Source organism: Octopus bimaculoides, chromosome 2 (genome assembly GCF_046866305.1).
Source record: "Octopus bimaculoides isolate indiv1 chromosome 2, ASM4686630v1, whole genome shotgun sequence".
In the NCBI taxonomy this organism is placed as follows: domain Eukaryota; kingdom Metazoa; phylum Mollusca; class Cephalopoda; order Octopoda; family Octopodidae; genus Octopus; species Octopus bimaculoides.
The window spans coordinates 16,448,829-16,464,068 of NC_142929.1; the positions used below are offsets into that span (position 1 = coordinate 16,448,829).

Here is a 15,240-nt window from a genome sequence, read left to right on the forward strand (position 1 = left end):
GATCACAAGTAGTAGTCGGGGAGCATCATAGCCATGTGTTGAGAGGAATTCTATGGGGTTTGGATAATTCACCTCTGGAAACATGGATGTTTCATTCATCTTCCTTAAACAAACCTTATTCAGGGACCTTTTGAGGGGGAGGGGTTACTCCACCTGAAGAAAATTCTAACTGGGCCCCACCTGCAAGGTCATGCGCTGTTTATCTTGATATGAGATCACCATGTCGCACACATATGGTCGTGATGCATGTGCCTGGTGTACCCTTATCAGACAGGTAGTCATGATGGGTATACTGGGCTTCGTATATTTTACCCCAGTGTCACTCTGATGACATGCACTGATCTCTCACTCAATAATAATAATAATAATAATAATAATAATAACAGTTTCAATTATGGCACAAGGACATCAATTTCAGGGAAGGGGGCAAGTCGATTACATTGACCCCAGTGCTACACCAGTACTTAATTTTATTGACCCTGGAAGGATCAATGGAACTTCAACTCAGAATGTAAAAACAGACAAAATGCCACTTTCTGTCACCTTCCTTTATTTTCAGAAAATGTTACTCTTAGAATTCAAACAAACATTAAAGGGACTGAAGTTCTTGACTAATTCAAAACTTTAGCTATATTAACCTAGGTATACCAACCTGTCTAACAATTTTAGTTTGCACAGCATATATACATATATAAAAATATTGAAGTGTTTAAAACAGCGAAATTTAAGTCGTCAAGATGGATACAACAAATATTTTACTGCGTAGGTGTGTTTTATATTTTCACTGAAGATTAATATTTCTTTGTTGTGCAGAATTGCTTATACTATGCGATCACAGCAGCTGGATTTTACTAACAAAATGGGAAAGCAATAGATCAATGGATATAATTATTTTATTGATGCACTTCAAAGTAAAACATTGGATGTGTTGCCTATAGGTGAACACACATTTCTATTTGTTCAATTAATAAACTGCATCAGCTACAACGTATTTTAACGACTTTAAATTACCTCGCAGTTTATATATACTTTTTGTGTATATATATATATATATATATATATATATATATATATATATATATATATATCACTCATAGTCTTTATTACTATAGTGATCTGATTAGAAGTAAAAGAGAGTACAAGAGAACAATAACCATAATAAATGTAAAAAATGTAATAAGTTCAAGAAACTATTCTCCTGACAACAGCAGTTTGCATGTTGTATATATGTATATCATCATCATCATCACTGGCGGCCATAGTTACATGTGCAGTAGAGTACAGAGAATAAAAGAGAGGGTGAGATGAGGATTAGTGATAGAGAGATGAAAGACTATCAAGGAGGTGGAGAAGGCACCAGCTGTAGACTTATTAGGGCCATATTGGGCAAAAGACCAAAACACAGATATAGTTACATTTATATATGAAATACTGCTGGCCTTGAGCGTAAATTAGGGGCCATTATCATAGCTGTGGTTGTTTCTAACACAGGCACAAAGACCCAGTTTTTTTAACAGGGGCATACAGTCAATTAGATTGGTGCAAGTACTTAATTTGTGCCCATTTTATTGACTTGGATGAAAGACAAAGTCAGCCAAGGCTGCAATTAAACTCAAAGGGTACATAACTAACAACCACAAGAAACGTTGGCTCTCACTCTACCAGTTCTGCCAGAGTAAAGAATTTAATCACTATTTTCCCATGTTGACATGTAAGAACCAAAAAGCAAGATTTAAAAATACTCAAGTCAGGATATATTTCAAAGGTTTTTGCTTGAAGTCCATCATAAAAATTATTTCAGCATCAATTCCAAAAACATTAGACAATCTTATGAAAAGAACTTTCGGACAAACTGCTTATATTATTCAGCTGAATAACCATTGCCAAGACTTGTTCAGTGAATACAATTACCAAGTAACAATCTTAGAAAGTATATTAAGGAATGTTTTGATAAGAGCACTGTTTTTTTTTTTTTTTTTGTCTTTTACTATTTGCATCTATTTTCTTCATGCTAGCACAGATTGAACAGTTTGTGAACCTTTGAATCAATATTGTTGGAGCAACTGCTTTTAGAACTAAGATGGTCGTTTTGCTATTGATAAGTCAAATGCAAATGAAGAGTGAAACCTATTTTATCAGTTACACAGACTGATGCAAGCAGAATAAATACATACAAAACGAAATTATTTTTACACTACAACTTTAATCATCATTTTTTTTTTCTATGAATTGCTTTAATTTTTGAATTGTTATTTTTGCAATTTTCTCATTTGCTCATTCAAAGTAAAATGTTCGATAAATGAAGTGTGTTTAAAAATATAAATTTTTAATAATTATTTTCTTAACATAATTTGATAATACAAAACTAATTTCAGAAAAATAACATGCTATAATTATTTTCTTGAAGACAAAAATCATAAAATTATTAAAAATTGTACTAAAAATGTTTAAATAATTACTATAAGATGTTTGAAACCAAAACTTCAAAGTCAGAAGGGCTTTGAAAAATGATACAATGGAAATTTTGAAATTTAATCAATAAAAATCATAAAAAAACAAACAAACAGAAAACATTGAACAGTAGAAACAGCAAGGAGCTGTTTTTGCTTAATACACATACACACATCCATACATATAGCATAAAACAAAAGTAATCTTATTTCTAAAAAAAATAAACTTCAGTAAAAAAAAGTTTTGAAGAAATATAATCCAATTTTTGTATTATAATAACTTGTGTCTCAATTCTGTATAACTTGGGAAAAAAAAAGTGTTCAAAAATGTACATTGAATTACTAGTTTTACCAAATCTTGCAGAACAATAATAAAACCACAATGTAGAAATGGAATCTTCCTATAAATTTACAATGCTTCAAGCAAAAGAAACACTAGACAGATATTTTACCTCAATGCTTTCACCTTAATTCTTGTTTCAAATTGCTAATTCACTGAGATTTTTCAGACTGAAATATCATAAGCTTTCTTAGAAATAATATCTTTTCTATCACGTATATCTATTACTTGTTTCAGTCATTAGACTGTGGCCATTCTGGGGCAGTGCCTTGAAGGATTTTAGTCGAATGAATCAACCCCAATACTGATTGTCAAGTGGTGAGGGGGCACAAACACAAACGTGCGCACGCACACACACACACACACACACACACATCAAATCTACTCACAAGGCTTTAGTTGGCCCAAGGCTATAGCTCAAGCTGCCACACAGTGGGGCTGAACCCAGAACCATGAGGTTGGAAAGCAAGCTTCTTACCACACAATCATGCTTGCACCTATATGTTTATATATATATATAATTCCAAGAGAGTTAGAGGTTGTGAATCCAACCCACTAAGGGATAATATCTATCCAATATGCTGCCGGAAGGATACCCGATTTGTATATTGTTTTTATTGTCCTGTCCTCTTAATTGAAAAATAAACAGGTAAATTGACATAATACAATGTCTGCAAGTTGATGAGTACCACATATTCCCCTCCATTTTCTTATTGCTATATATATATATATATATATATATATATATATATATATATATATATATATATATATATATATATATATATATATATATGCATGTATATATTATAGAGGGGTTGACCCGTTTATGGGGTTACTCTGGGTTTCTTGCTGATAAGGTGTTTAGCCTTACAGCATATCTTCAGACCCCAAACACTGCTGGCATGAGACCTCTTTAAAATATGGAGGGGGAAAGCCTTGTTTTTAAGGGTAAAACCCTAGGTGATTATCTCCCTTTGCCAATATCTATTGATCTTTGGCCAGACAGTTATCTATATATATATATATGTGTACACATATACATATACACACACAATATTTTTTATTTATCATCATCATCGTCGTCATTATTATTTAACATCCGCTTTCCATGCTGGCAAGCCAAAAGGCTGCACCAGGCTCCAGTCTGATCTGGCAATGTTTCTACAGCTGGATGCCCTTCCTAATGCCAACCACTCTGAGAGTGTAGGGGGTGCTTTTCTGCAATATACTGCATATGGAAGAGGACAGCTGCATAAAGAAGTGCTGAGCTCTAATTGTGGAAGGAACCTGTGGAAGAGGTAGACCCAGGAAAAGTGGGATGAAGCGGTGAGAAAAGATCTTTGGACACTGGGCCTCACTGAGAAAATGACAAGGGACCTGGAGTTGTGGTAATTTGCTGTACTTGGGAAGATGCATCAAGATACGTAAATGCACTTATGCTTCATAAATGCATGCACACTGGTGGCATGTAAAAAACATCCAGTACACTCTGTGAAGTGGTTGGCATTAGGAAGGGTGTCCACCCATAGAAACCATGCCACAACAGACGACTGGAGTCTGGACAGCTCCCCAGTTGGCCAGCTCCATGTTAGACCATCCAATCCATATCAGCATGGAAAACGAATTTATGATGATGATGATGATGATGTTATATATTTTGTGATTGGTTTTAGTTCTTAACTTTGTGTCTATAAATTATTTCAAAATAAAAAGGTTTATAATGGTTACCAAATACTTAAATTCTTGATACCGGAAACTTCAAAAATTGCAACAAAATGTCACAACTCTGAATTTATGTTTCAATAGATTTTGAAAATGCAATAAGTAATTTGGAGGGGTTTATTGAAATAACTAGCTGGCCCTGTAACATCAAAAATGACAGCTAATTGCAGTATTTTGTATATAAATATGGAGGGTAAATCAAATTAAAACACTTGTCAATGTTCACATACATTCACATACTTCCCTTGTACACATACTCACATATACTCACACAAAGTTGAAATGCTCTTTGATTTTTCTTTTCAGCATTGAATATTCACCATCCCACCAGTTTGCCATCACCCCTTCCTTCCTTATTCATCTATCACCCTTTCCTTTCTCATTCATATGTTGTGATGGAGAAAAACACAAGAGTACTATTATAGTAGATGATTTTATTATTAGGCTGTTGTGATTACCCAAGTCATAATTTTGTGTAAGAAAGTGTCTTACATAAAATTATGACTCTGGTAGCTCAGTTACTTAACGTCCATTTTTCCATGTTAGCATGGGTTAGCCACAGACATGTCTGATGCAGGATTTACAACCAGATGCTCTTCCTGTTGCCAAACCTTATCTGTTTTTCAAATAAAGGATATTTTTTTTTATATGACATGTCTTCAACAGTGCCGGGCAACTGACTATGGTGTCAATAAGGAAGGCAAACGTACTACTGGTAAAGGTATGAAATGACAATATCGCTACACACACACATACACACACACCAACTTCATTCACAAGACATTGGTTGGCTGAAGAAGGTTTTAATTTAAATATAAACACTTTAAAACATACAACTTTATATCATAGAAATAAGAGCTAGCTTTAAGCAGGTTAGAATCAAATGAGATAGTATCTTAAATATCTTGCATAATTATAACTATTAAAATCTCTCACACAAATTGGTTTCATATTACTACAGTATTAAAAACAACTGTACTTTCCAAGGTCCTAAATGTGCACAAGCATCATGGGATAACTTTTAAGTGATATGCTATTCACATTAATTTTTTTTTTCTAATAGCTTCTCTTACTAAGTGTAAAGATATTAATAACATTAATTTTCCAAACTAGTGTCACAAAATGGAATTAAGTTAGCAAGATCATTGAGCTTGGAATGTGTTCATAGCTGAAGCAAATGTATTTTACTAATGCAGATTATACCAACTGAGGAAACCTAGAACAATGCAACATTCCATTCCTGGCCATAGACTATAGGAGCTTGTGTTTGGTGGGAAATAACCAATATTATAATTTTCCTTCCAGTTGTTTATTTAAGAGGATGTGCATGGTCTAAAAAGACTAGGTCTACCTCATGGTCCTGGCAGACAAAATGGAAAATGTGTTGCCATGGAGGTACTAGAGCAGTCACTCAGATTTACAGGGCTCACACCCATGGCTGGAGTGTGAGCTCCACTTACAAGGCTCACACTCTGTTCAACTTGGTAGCAGTGAACAGAGATGTAGTCCAAGAGCCAAGAATGCTAGAGATCTCAACTGTCACAGGCTCAGCCACAAATCTCTTAAAGAGCAGCCAATACTTTTTCATTCTGCCCTTCTTGTCTTGATGAGCAGAGAAGCCTGGGCTGGCAGACAAACACACCAGGTTGCTGCTGGAGAAGGTGTCACAGCTTGTAGCATCCCAGATGAGGGACCTATCACCATGTAACGAGAAAGTTGTCATGCCATCTGGCCTTTTACTGACCCCTCTGTACAAGCCCACTAGCTTGAGCTGGGAAGGGAAGCCTGTAGTGTCTAGGCCATACTTCATGATCTCACTGAGAGCAGCATGGTTTGGAAGATGGCCAGCACTATAATGGCATGACAATGGGTGGAGACTAAAGGAACCCACAGTGGATCCACAGCAGCATTTGTGAGACTCACAGATCCAGAAGTCAAAGCCTCAGGAAACACCAATGTGCAAACAGTCGCTATCCAGCTGAGTGCCAGTTAAGAGTGGTGGTCAGGATGGTGCACCAGCTTGTCTGAGATCGTGCTGCATTGGATGGCATCCTAGTTGTTTTGTGGGGACTGGACATCCACAAAGGGGAAAGGAGATGGGAGCTGAGCTGGGTCCATGTTGTGTAGGCTATCTCATGCTCCCATCAAAGCAGGTTCAGTTGTGTTGTGGAGAACCCTGACGAAAGGTCACCAAAAGAAATACTGGCAGGACAAGTAAGACCAGAGAGTGGAAGCCCAGGCCTCCAAGTGAGGTGGCCTGTTGCCACCCAGTGCTGTCAGACCAGGCATTACTGGAAAGAATTTGCAGATGTTATAACCAAAAACAAGGCAAATACCAGAAACAATTTATATAAACTCATAAATTGACTAATAAATTAAAACTTATGGATTTTCTGTACTAAATTCAGAACTGAGGTTTTGGGCTTTTTTTTTCTTTTTAATGTTTGACATCTCTTATTCCATGATTGCATGTATGGGGAGGTTTATTTGTTAGAGCAATTAATTTTACAACTAGACACCGTTCTTGTAGTTAACCACTCAATCACGAATTAGGAGAGGAGCCTCTTTTGTTTTCTTTTAAGGCAAACTGGAGCAAGCAGTGTTTGTTCAGAGATGCAATACAAAAGGCTGCAATAAAATCTGAATACATAACCATATGGTAACTAGTCCATCAACTTAATTTCAAACTCCAAACACTGAAGAAATATAAGTTATAAAACATTTCACACATCAAAGAATTTTATATAAATATTTCTTATTGAAGACTTACACTCACTTGATGACGTGTATGTGTGTATGTGTGTGCATGTGTGTGTGAGCACGATTATAAAGTTGATTTTTCAACCATATGCTTCTGGATTCTATCGCATTGTGTGGCACCTTGAGCAAGTGGCCTCTGCTGTATCTTTGAGTTGACCACTACATTGAGAGTGAGATTTGGCAGATGGAATTGCATGGAGGTCTGCTGAGAATGTGATGTGTAAATATTTATATACACAAACAGACAGACCAACATGTATACACACATATATATGTGTGTGTGTGTGAGTATGTATGTATATATCATCATCATCATCATCACACATGTTAAATGATATGATGATTTTACATATATATATATATATACATATGCTGGTGGAACATAAAAAGCACCCACTACACTCTCAGAGTAGTTGGCGTTAGGAAGGGCATCCAGCTGTAGAATTTCTGCCAGATCAGATTGGAGTCTGGTGCAGCCTTCTTATTTCTTTATTGCCCACAAAGGGATAAACATAGAGGGGACAAACAAGGACAGATAAAGGGATTAAGCTGATTACATTGACCCCAGTGCGTAACTGGTACTTAATTTATCGACCCTGAAAGGATGAAAGGCAAAGTCGACCTGGCGGAATTTGAACTCAGAATGTAACGGCAGACGAAATACCGCTAAGCATTTCGCCCGGCGTGCTAACGTTTCTGCCAGTTTGCTGCCTTAAGTCAAACCGTCCAACCCATGCCAGCATAGAAAGTGGATGTTAAATGATGACGACAACGATGATGATGATGATGATATATATACATATCGTTGCTATTATGCAAAAGTGTCCTAAGTCCAAAATGTTGCTTTTTCAGAAAACGAAAAAGGAGTTTCAACATCCCATAGCAAAACCATTGTACTACACTGACAATGTTTGATATGTTGGCATCTGAAGCAGTTGGAGATACAATAGTTTGACCAAAAGAACCAGGCTATTGCAAGCAAATCTAAATATTGAAACAATGCATTTGGCCAGATTTGGACATACAACAGTTTAACATAATAACAACAATATATATATTGCCCCGAGGGCTGACTTGGTGTATTTACACCTATTTGTCGACAGTGAGAAACGTTCTCCATGACAAAATGCACTGAATGGCTGGCTTTTTCATGGGCCCAAATATGCCTCAAGCATATTGGAACTGGTAACGAGTTCTTATTTATATACATCACTGCTTAGAGCTGTCACCTAGTATTTTATTTATGGCAAGTCACTGAATAGCACAACCAGTCATTGAACAACAATGGAAATATCATAAGAGGGACTTGTCTCTCATGTCAGTTCACAACACCTCCCTTTCTGGTCTCTGTTGCTGAAGAGGAGATAATCACTCTGAAAAACCATGCATCCCACTGTCTGTTTAGAGAGTGCAGTGAGCTGACTCTGTGTATTTGCACCTATCAGTCAACAGCAAGAAATTTTCTCCATAACAAAATACAGTGATTGGCTCTTTTTACAAGTAAAACAAGTTATATATCATCATCATCGTTTAACGTCCGCTTTCCATGCTAGCATGGGTTGGACGATTTGACTGAGGACTGGTGAAACCGGATGGCAACACCAGGCTCCAATCTAATTTGGCAGAGTTTCTACAGCTGGATGCCCTTCCTAACGCCAACCACTCAGAGAGTATATATATATATATTGACCCTAAGACTTATTCTTTGTAAGCCTAGTACTTATTCTATTGGTCTCTTTTGCCAAACTGCTAAGTTACAGGGATGCAAACACACCAAGATCAGTTGTCGAGCGATGGTGGTGGTGGTGGTGGTGGTGGGGAGACAAACAGACACAAAGACACACACACATAAATATATAGATATATATAAGACAAGCTTCTTTAAGTTTCCGTCTATCAAATCCACTCACAAGGCTTTGGTCGGCCTGAGGTTATATTAGAAGAGATTTGCCCAAGGCGCCACACAGTGAGACTGAACCTAGAACCATGTGGTTGGGAAGAAAGCTTCTTACCACACAGCCACATCATGATCATCATCACCATTTAATGTTCATATTGCATGCTGGTTAGGGCTGGATGGTTTGACAAGGAACCAAGGAGTCAAAGACTGCACTGTACACCAGGGTCTGGAGTATACTGGATCTCCATCAGTTTCACTGAGGAGTATTCAGTCACTGAAGCCACCAAAATTACCTGTTCATTGAATTATCATGTAACAGGCTGAATGTTCCAAGGACAGGCTGAATGCAATTCTCAAGTAGAACCAGTATGACAATACGAGAACCATCCAATAGGCATCCACACAGTTTCCTTCAACTTAATTTAATTTCTATGAATACATCATGGCTGAATAATCAAGAAGTTCACAATCACAAGGCCCCAGGGCTTGGCATCTTAGGCAAGTGTTTTATATCATAGCTTTGGATCGACTAAAGTCTTGTATGCATGTGTATACATTGACCCATCCATCTTTTGATACATATGCAGACAATAACATATGCATATGAGTGTCTGTGTATATATGTGTGTATATATGTGAGCCCAACCCATGCAAGTGTAAAGAAACAGAAATAAAATGATGACGATGATGATGTCGATGTATGTATGCACAGCTTTCTATGGAGGATGGAAACATTGCCATGAAAGAAGAATGGCTGATACTGGCATATGACTCCCACAGTCAGAAACGAAGTGACCCAGTGACTAATCCATTGGAAACCTTTACCCACAACACTTATTCTTCATAAATTGCAACACAAAATGAAATAAATAAATAAATGCTTTTAATCCAGCCCTCCTTTATTAGCTATAAAAGAAGATTCTTGGTCTTCTCAATATGGTGGTTTGGAAATAATTTAGTCCCTAGTTCAAACTTGTATGAAACACATTCTATACTTCAGAGTCATCAAGATTGTTAACTATGAGTTTCCTGATAGTAAATGTATATGTTGTTGCAAAACATTTTTCACTGTTGGGATGGAATTTAAAAGATTGCCAGAAATACTGATTTCATGTGTTATATATAAGATAGTAGCAAAAGTACCAGTTTACAGAAAGTATTAATAAAAAAATCAGTACTTCTTTGGTATTCCCTGCCACCCTATAACTTTTGAACCAGTAATTTTTTTTTTTTAATTTTTCAGATTCATATGTTTTCGATATCAGAGATTAAGATTTAGCAAAAAAAATTTTTTTTATTTCAGTCTCCCCACACCAATTTATTTGCTTTGTTTACAGTTGACAAGACGCATAAACTGACAGCTTCCAAATCCTGTTTCTTGATTGGGTGAAAATTATCAAACTTTAAACCTCTATAACTTTTTAAATACATTCAAGTTAAATTGTTGGAGTTGTTTCACCTTTTAAAGAATAATGTTTTTGAAAAGTTATAGAGGTTTAAAGTTTGATAATTTTCACCCAGTCAGGAAACAGGATTTGGAAGTTGTCATTTTGTGTGTGACAGCACATCAACAGTAAACAAATTGGGTTGGTGTAGGGTGGAATTGAAATCAAAAACAAGTTGTTTTTTTTTGCTTCAATATTGAAAACATGAATCTGAAAAAAAATTAAAAAGATTAAAAAAGCACTGGTTCAAAAGTTATAGGGTATAAGGGAATTCCAAAGAAGTACCAAAAAATCATATAGTTTATGATCTCCTCTAACAAAAATGTGCCCATACACAAAATGTCAGCTTCTTGAGAGTAAAACTGTAGCTTAAAAACATGGTACCTACTTAAAGACATTCACTTTTAGATATGAAGAATTGTAGCTATAAATCTGAGAATTGAACAGACTGATAGAGGACCTTAAATTACTAACCATCAATATTTTTCTCATAGATACATGAAATGAATGACAATAATAATTTTTTTTTAAATGGGAATGACATAATTAAGCTACATCTAAGAAATTTTTAAGAGGCAAAAAACAAGAAAGATGAATGTAACTCACCTGCTACTTGTGTCTCTGTAGCAAAAGATGTGGCTCCTTGCAAAGTAACAGACTCTTCTGTAGGAATTGGATCTTGAGCAGATGAAAATGTCTGGAGTGCTGCTGCTTCTTCCTCTCCCTCACAAGATGTAATTTGTAACATATCAGTTATCTTGTTAGGGGACGATGGAGCAGCTGGCGTTGAAGTGACTAACAATGGCATTGAAGGCAGTATAGTACGGCCATCAATGTCAGAGGTTTGTGGCTGGCAGTTGCTGATATACCAGCGAGAAGGCCGTGTTGGAGGGACTGCATAATTAGTGTCTGGTGAAAGAACAGTTTCAATATGACTACTTTGACTGGAAGTTGTACCACAGTTGTTAGTTTTATCAGCAACAGTTTGTATATTATTAGTATTATTCCCATTACTGCTGCTAGTAGAGAGACTGGCATTGTTTGGTATAACTGTGTTTGTCGTAGAATTATTAGTGATAGTAGATAGATTAGTACTACTGGTGGTAACTACCTCACCACTTAGTACTGATGGTCGGTTCGCTTCATTTGGTTCTTCTTTTATAATGATTGGAGCTTGTCCTGATCCACGGATGGGAGTATTTATTTTATCCAATCCATTAGAACAGCAACAATCACTTTTAGTTATTACTTCACTAAAAAGATAATCTTCCTGATAGTCATCAACAGCTACTTTAAAATTGCCACATATTTTCACACTATTCCAAAAAGTGGCATTAGCATGAAAGTATTGATGTAAAAAACTGGAGAAAGCCTCCTTGAAATCAAGGCCCATTCTTTCAGATATAAAGTAGATTCATCCTATAATGGTCCAACAAAGAAAAGAAAAAGAACAGTTAATGTTTTATTATTACCGATAATACACACCAAAATATATTAATATAAATGGGGAAGAGTACTTCTTTTTTAATTAAAGATATGTTTATGGTACAACTGAAATTGTATAGTAAGTTTCCTAAACATCTTTATTTTGAGCGTCCAACAATCATTCTCAAGATATACTTCAATTTTCTTTTTCTAATTTTAAGCTTGAATGAAAATCATCCTCCATAAAATTGCAGATGTGCTGTAGAAATATAATTCAGAAGAAAAATTCTGATCTGAAAAGCAACAAGGAAAACACAACATTGGGGATTATATGATAGCAATAACTTTATATGATCTTTGGTACTTGTCGATCAAGCAAAATTTAAAATTAGACAACACAGGCCAGAAACACTGAATGATGTGTGTTCAAGAAGGAAGATGAAGACAAATGAGAAACATCATCATCATCATCGTCGTTTAACGTCCGCTTTCCATGCTGGCATGGGTTGGATGGTTTGACTGAAGGCTGGCAAGCCAGAAGGCTGCACCAGGCTCCAATCTGATTTGGCAGAGTTTCTACAGCTGGATGCCCTTCCTAATGCCAACCACTCTGAGAGTGTGGTGGGTGCTTTTTACGTGCCACCGGCAGGAAACCAGTCAGCTGGCACTGGCATCAACCATGCTTGCAATGTGCTTTTTACGTGGCACTGACACGGAAGCCAGTCAGGCGGCACTGGCAACGACCACGCTCGACTGGTGCTTTTTTATGTGCCACCAGCATGGGTGCCAGTCAAGCGGCACTGGCAACGACCACGCTCAAATGGTGCTTTTTACGTGCCACGCTTTTTACGTGCCACCAGCATGGGAGCCAGTCAGGTGGTACTGGCATTGGCCACGACAATGACTTCACTTGACTCAACAGGTCTTTGCAAGTGCAGTTTATTGCCCAATGACTCTTAAATGGGCTGGTTATGCTACACTGGTATAGGCCCCGGTTATGATCTCACTTGGCTTGGCTGGTCTTCTCAAGCACAGCATATCTCCAAAGGTTTCGGTCACTTGTCATCAGCTCCATGAGGCCCAACTTTTGAAGGTCATGCTTCACCACCGCTTCCCAGTTCTTCCTGGGTCTACCTCTTCTACAGGTTCCCCTCTACTGCTAGGGTGTGACACTTTTTTACAAAGCTGTCCTCATCCATATGCAACACATGACTACACCAGCACAGTTGTCTCTCTTGCACACCACATCTGATGCTACTTATGTCCAACTTTTCTCTCAAGACACACTCTATCGTGCGTGCACACTGACATTACACATCCAACAGAGCAACTAAAACTACATGTGTAGAACAAGAACATGTTAATCAATCAATGTAACCTCATGTACAAACGTATACATAAATACATCCTTACATATGTATCATCATCATCATTTAACATCAGTCTTCCATGCATGCAAGGGTAGGACGGGTGACAGGAGCAGGCCAGGTAGAAGACTACCCCAGACTACTGTTTCTGTTTTGAAAAGGGTTTTATGGCTGGATGCCCTTCCTAACACTGAGAACATTAATCTGATGGCTTACTCTACACTTGTGTAGAGTACAAATTTATTATTCTTAAACAAGAATGCTGTTGACTGTGACTTTGACGTTTTAGCTAGTTAAGCCATTGTCAGACTGATGATGGCTTAATAGGTCAAAACTTTGAAGTCACTATCAATAACATTCTTGTTTAAGAATAGTGTGTGTGTGTGTGTGTGTGTGTGTGTGTGTGTGTGTATGAGTTCAAATTCCGCCGAGGTTGGCTTTGCCTTTCATACTTTCAAGGTCAATAAATTAAGTACCAGCTGAGTAGTGGGGTTGATCTAATCGACTGGCCCCTTCCCCTAAAATTTAGGGCCTTGAGCCTAAAGTAGAAAAGATTATTTAAAGCAGTTAGATTTAGTCCCATGCAACTTAAAGTTGTATTGGGCCCAATCAAACTGTATTAAATAATAATATAACTGACTCCTACTAAATGTGCTAAGTTTCTCTTTCTTTTGTTTGTCCACTCATACGTCTGCGTCTGTGTGTATATGTGTGTGTGTGTGTGTGTGTGTGTGTGTGTGTGTGTGTGTATATATGTATCTATATGTATATGTATCTTTATTATTTTATGTATGTATGTGTGTGTGTGTGTGTGTATATATATATATATATATATATATATATATATATATATATATATATATATATATATATATATATAAACATGTTCTCTTATTTATATATGCTCTAAGCTATGAATTCTCATTACATGTAGTATATTTCAGATATTTCTGCTTTTGCTGGCAGCAGTAATTCAATTGTAAATAATTACTGCATTGGCATGGTCATAATCAAAGTCCATTTAAGTACGGAATTTTTGTTTCGAAATCCCTACCTGAAAGTGCCAGTAAATTGTCTCCGCATTGTCAAGTTCCATCTCAGGAAACAACTAAGATCAATCAAGCACTCACTAATTACAGATATTTCCATATGTTAGCTGACCAATACTAAATTAAACACAATGAAAGCTATGAGGCAGTACCAACTGAATTCCTATTCCAGAATGAATTATTTTGCTTTCAATTCATGCAGATACTTTTGGAATAGCAATAACCCTTATAAGGTCACTTCATCTGCTAAACATAGCAGCCAAATCTCTATCAAATTACACTGTCTGAAAAGAAAAACAGCATGGTCCTGATTGGAATGCTTTATATCAAAAGGGTGTGTTATAACACTATTCTACATATACAAAAACAGCCATAGCAACAATCCAACATAACTCCATCATCAGCTGCCCCACAGATATCATTATGGTTTCGACACCTGGGCAGTACCATTCAATCCAGCGGTGTCAACAGCACTAAAAGAAGTGTTGTTTGGGAACAAACATACCAAAAAAACTACTTGGGAGTTGTTTAGATTAGTGACATTAAGAAAACTGACTTGTCTTATGGCTAGATTAAATGGTAATATCTAAGCTTAGTTCTTTGAAAATAAGATGTAAATCATGTTCCTCACAAGTGGTTTTTTTCAACTCAACTCATTAGCTACACCTCAGGCAACTCAATTCCTCCCCACTTTTACTTTTCTTCACTGCATTTGTCTCCTCCTTCTTTCTGCAATGCTTTCCCAGCTCCCCATTTTTATTATGTTCATGATATTTTCT

The 15,240-nt window shown here is 36.7% G+C and overlaps 1 protein-coding gene across 5 annotated transcripts in view; it reads right to left on the reverse strand.

Moving 5' to 3' along the window:
* Positions 1-15,240, reverse strand: part of LOC106878755 (uncharacterized) — a 190,917-nt gene that overhangs the window by 155,856 nt on the left and 19,821 nt on the right. For all 5 annotated transcript variants that reach the window (XM_052975707.2, XM_052975699.2, XM_014928076.3 and 2 more), the window contains exon 2: positions 11,227-12,039. In XM_052975707.2, the coding sequence (XP_052831667.1) occupies positions 11,227-12,013 (787 nt within the window). In that variant the 5' untranslated portion in view covers positions 12,014-12,039. The remainder of the gene's footprint in view (positions 1-11,226; positions 12,040-15,240) is intronic.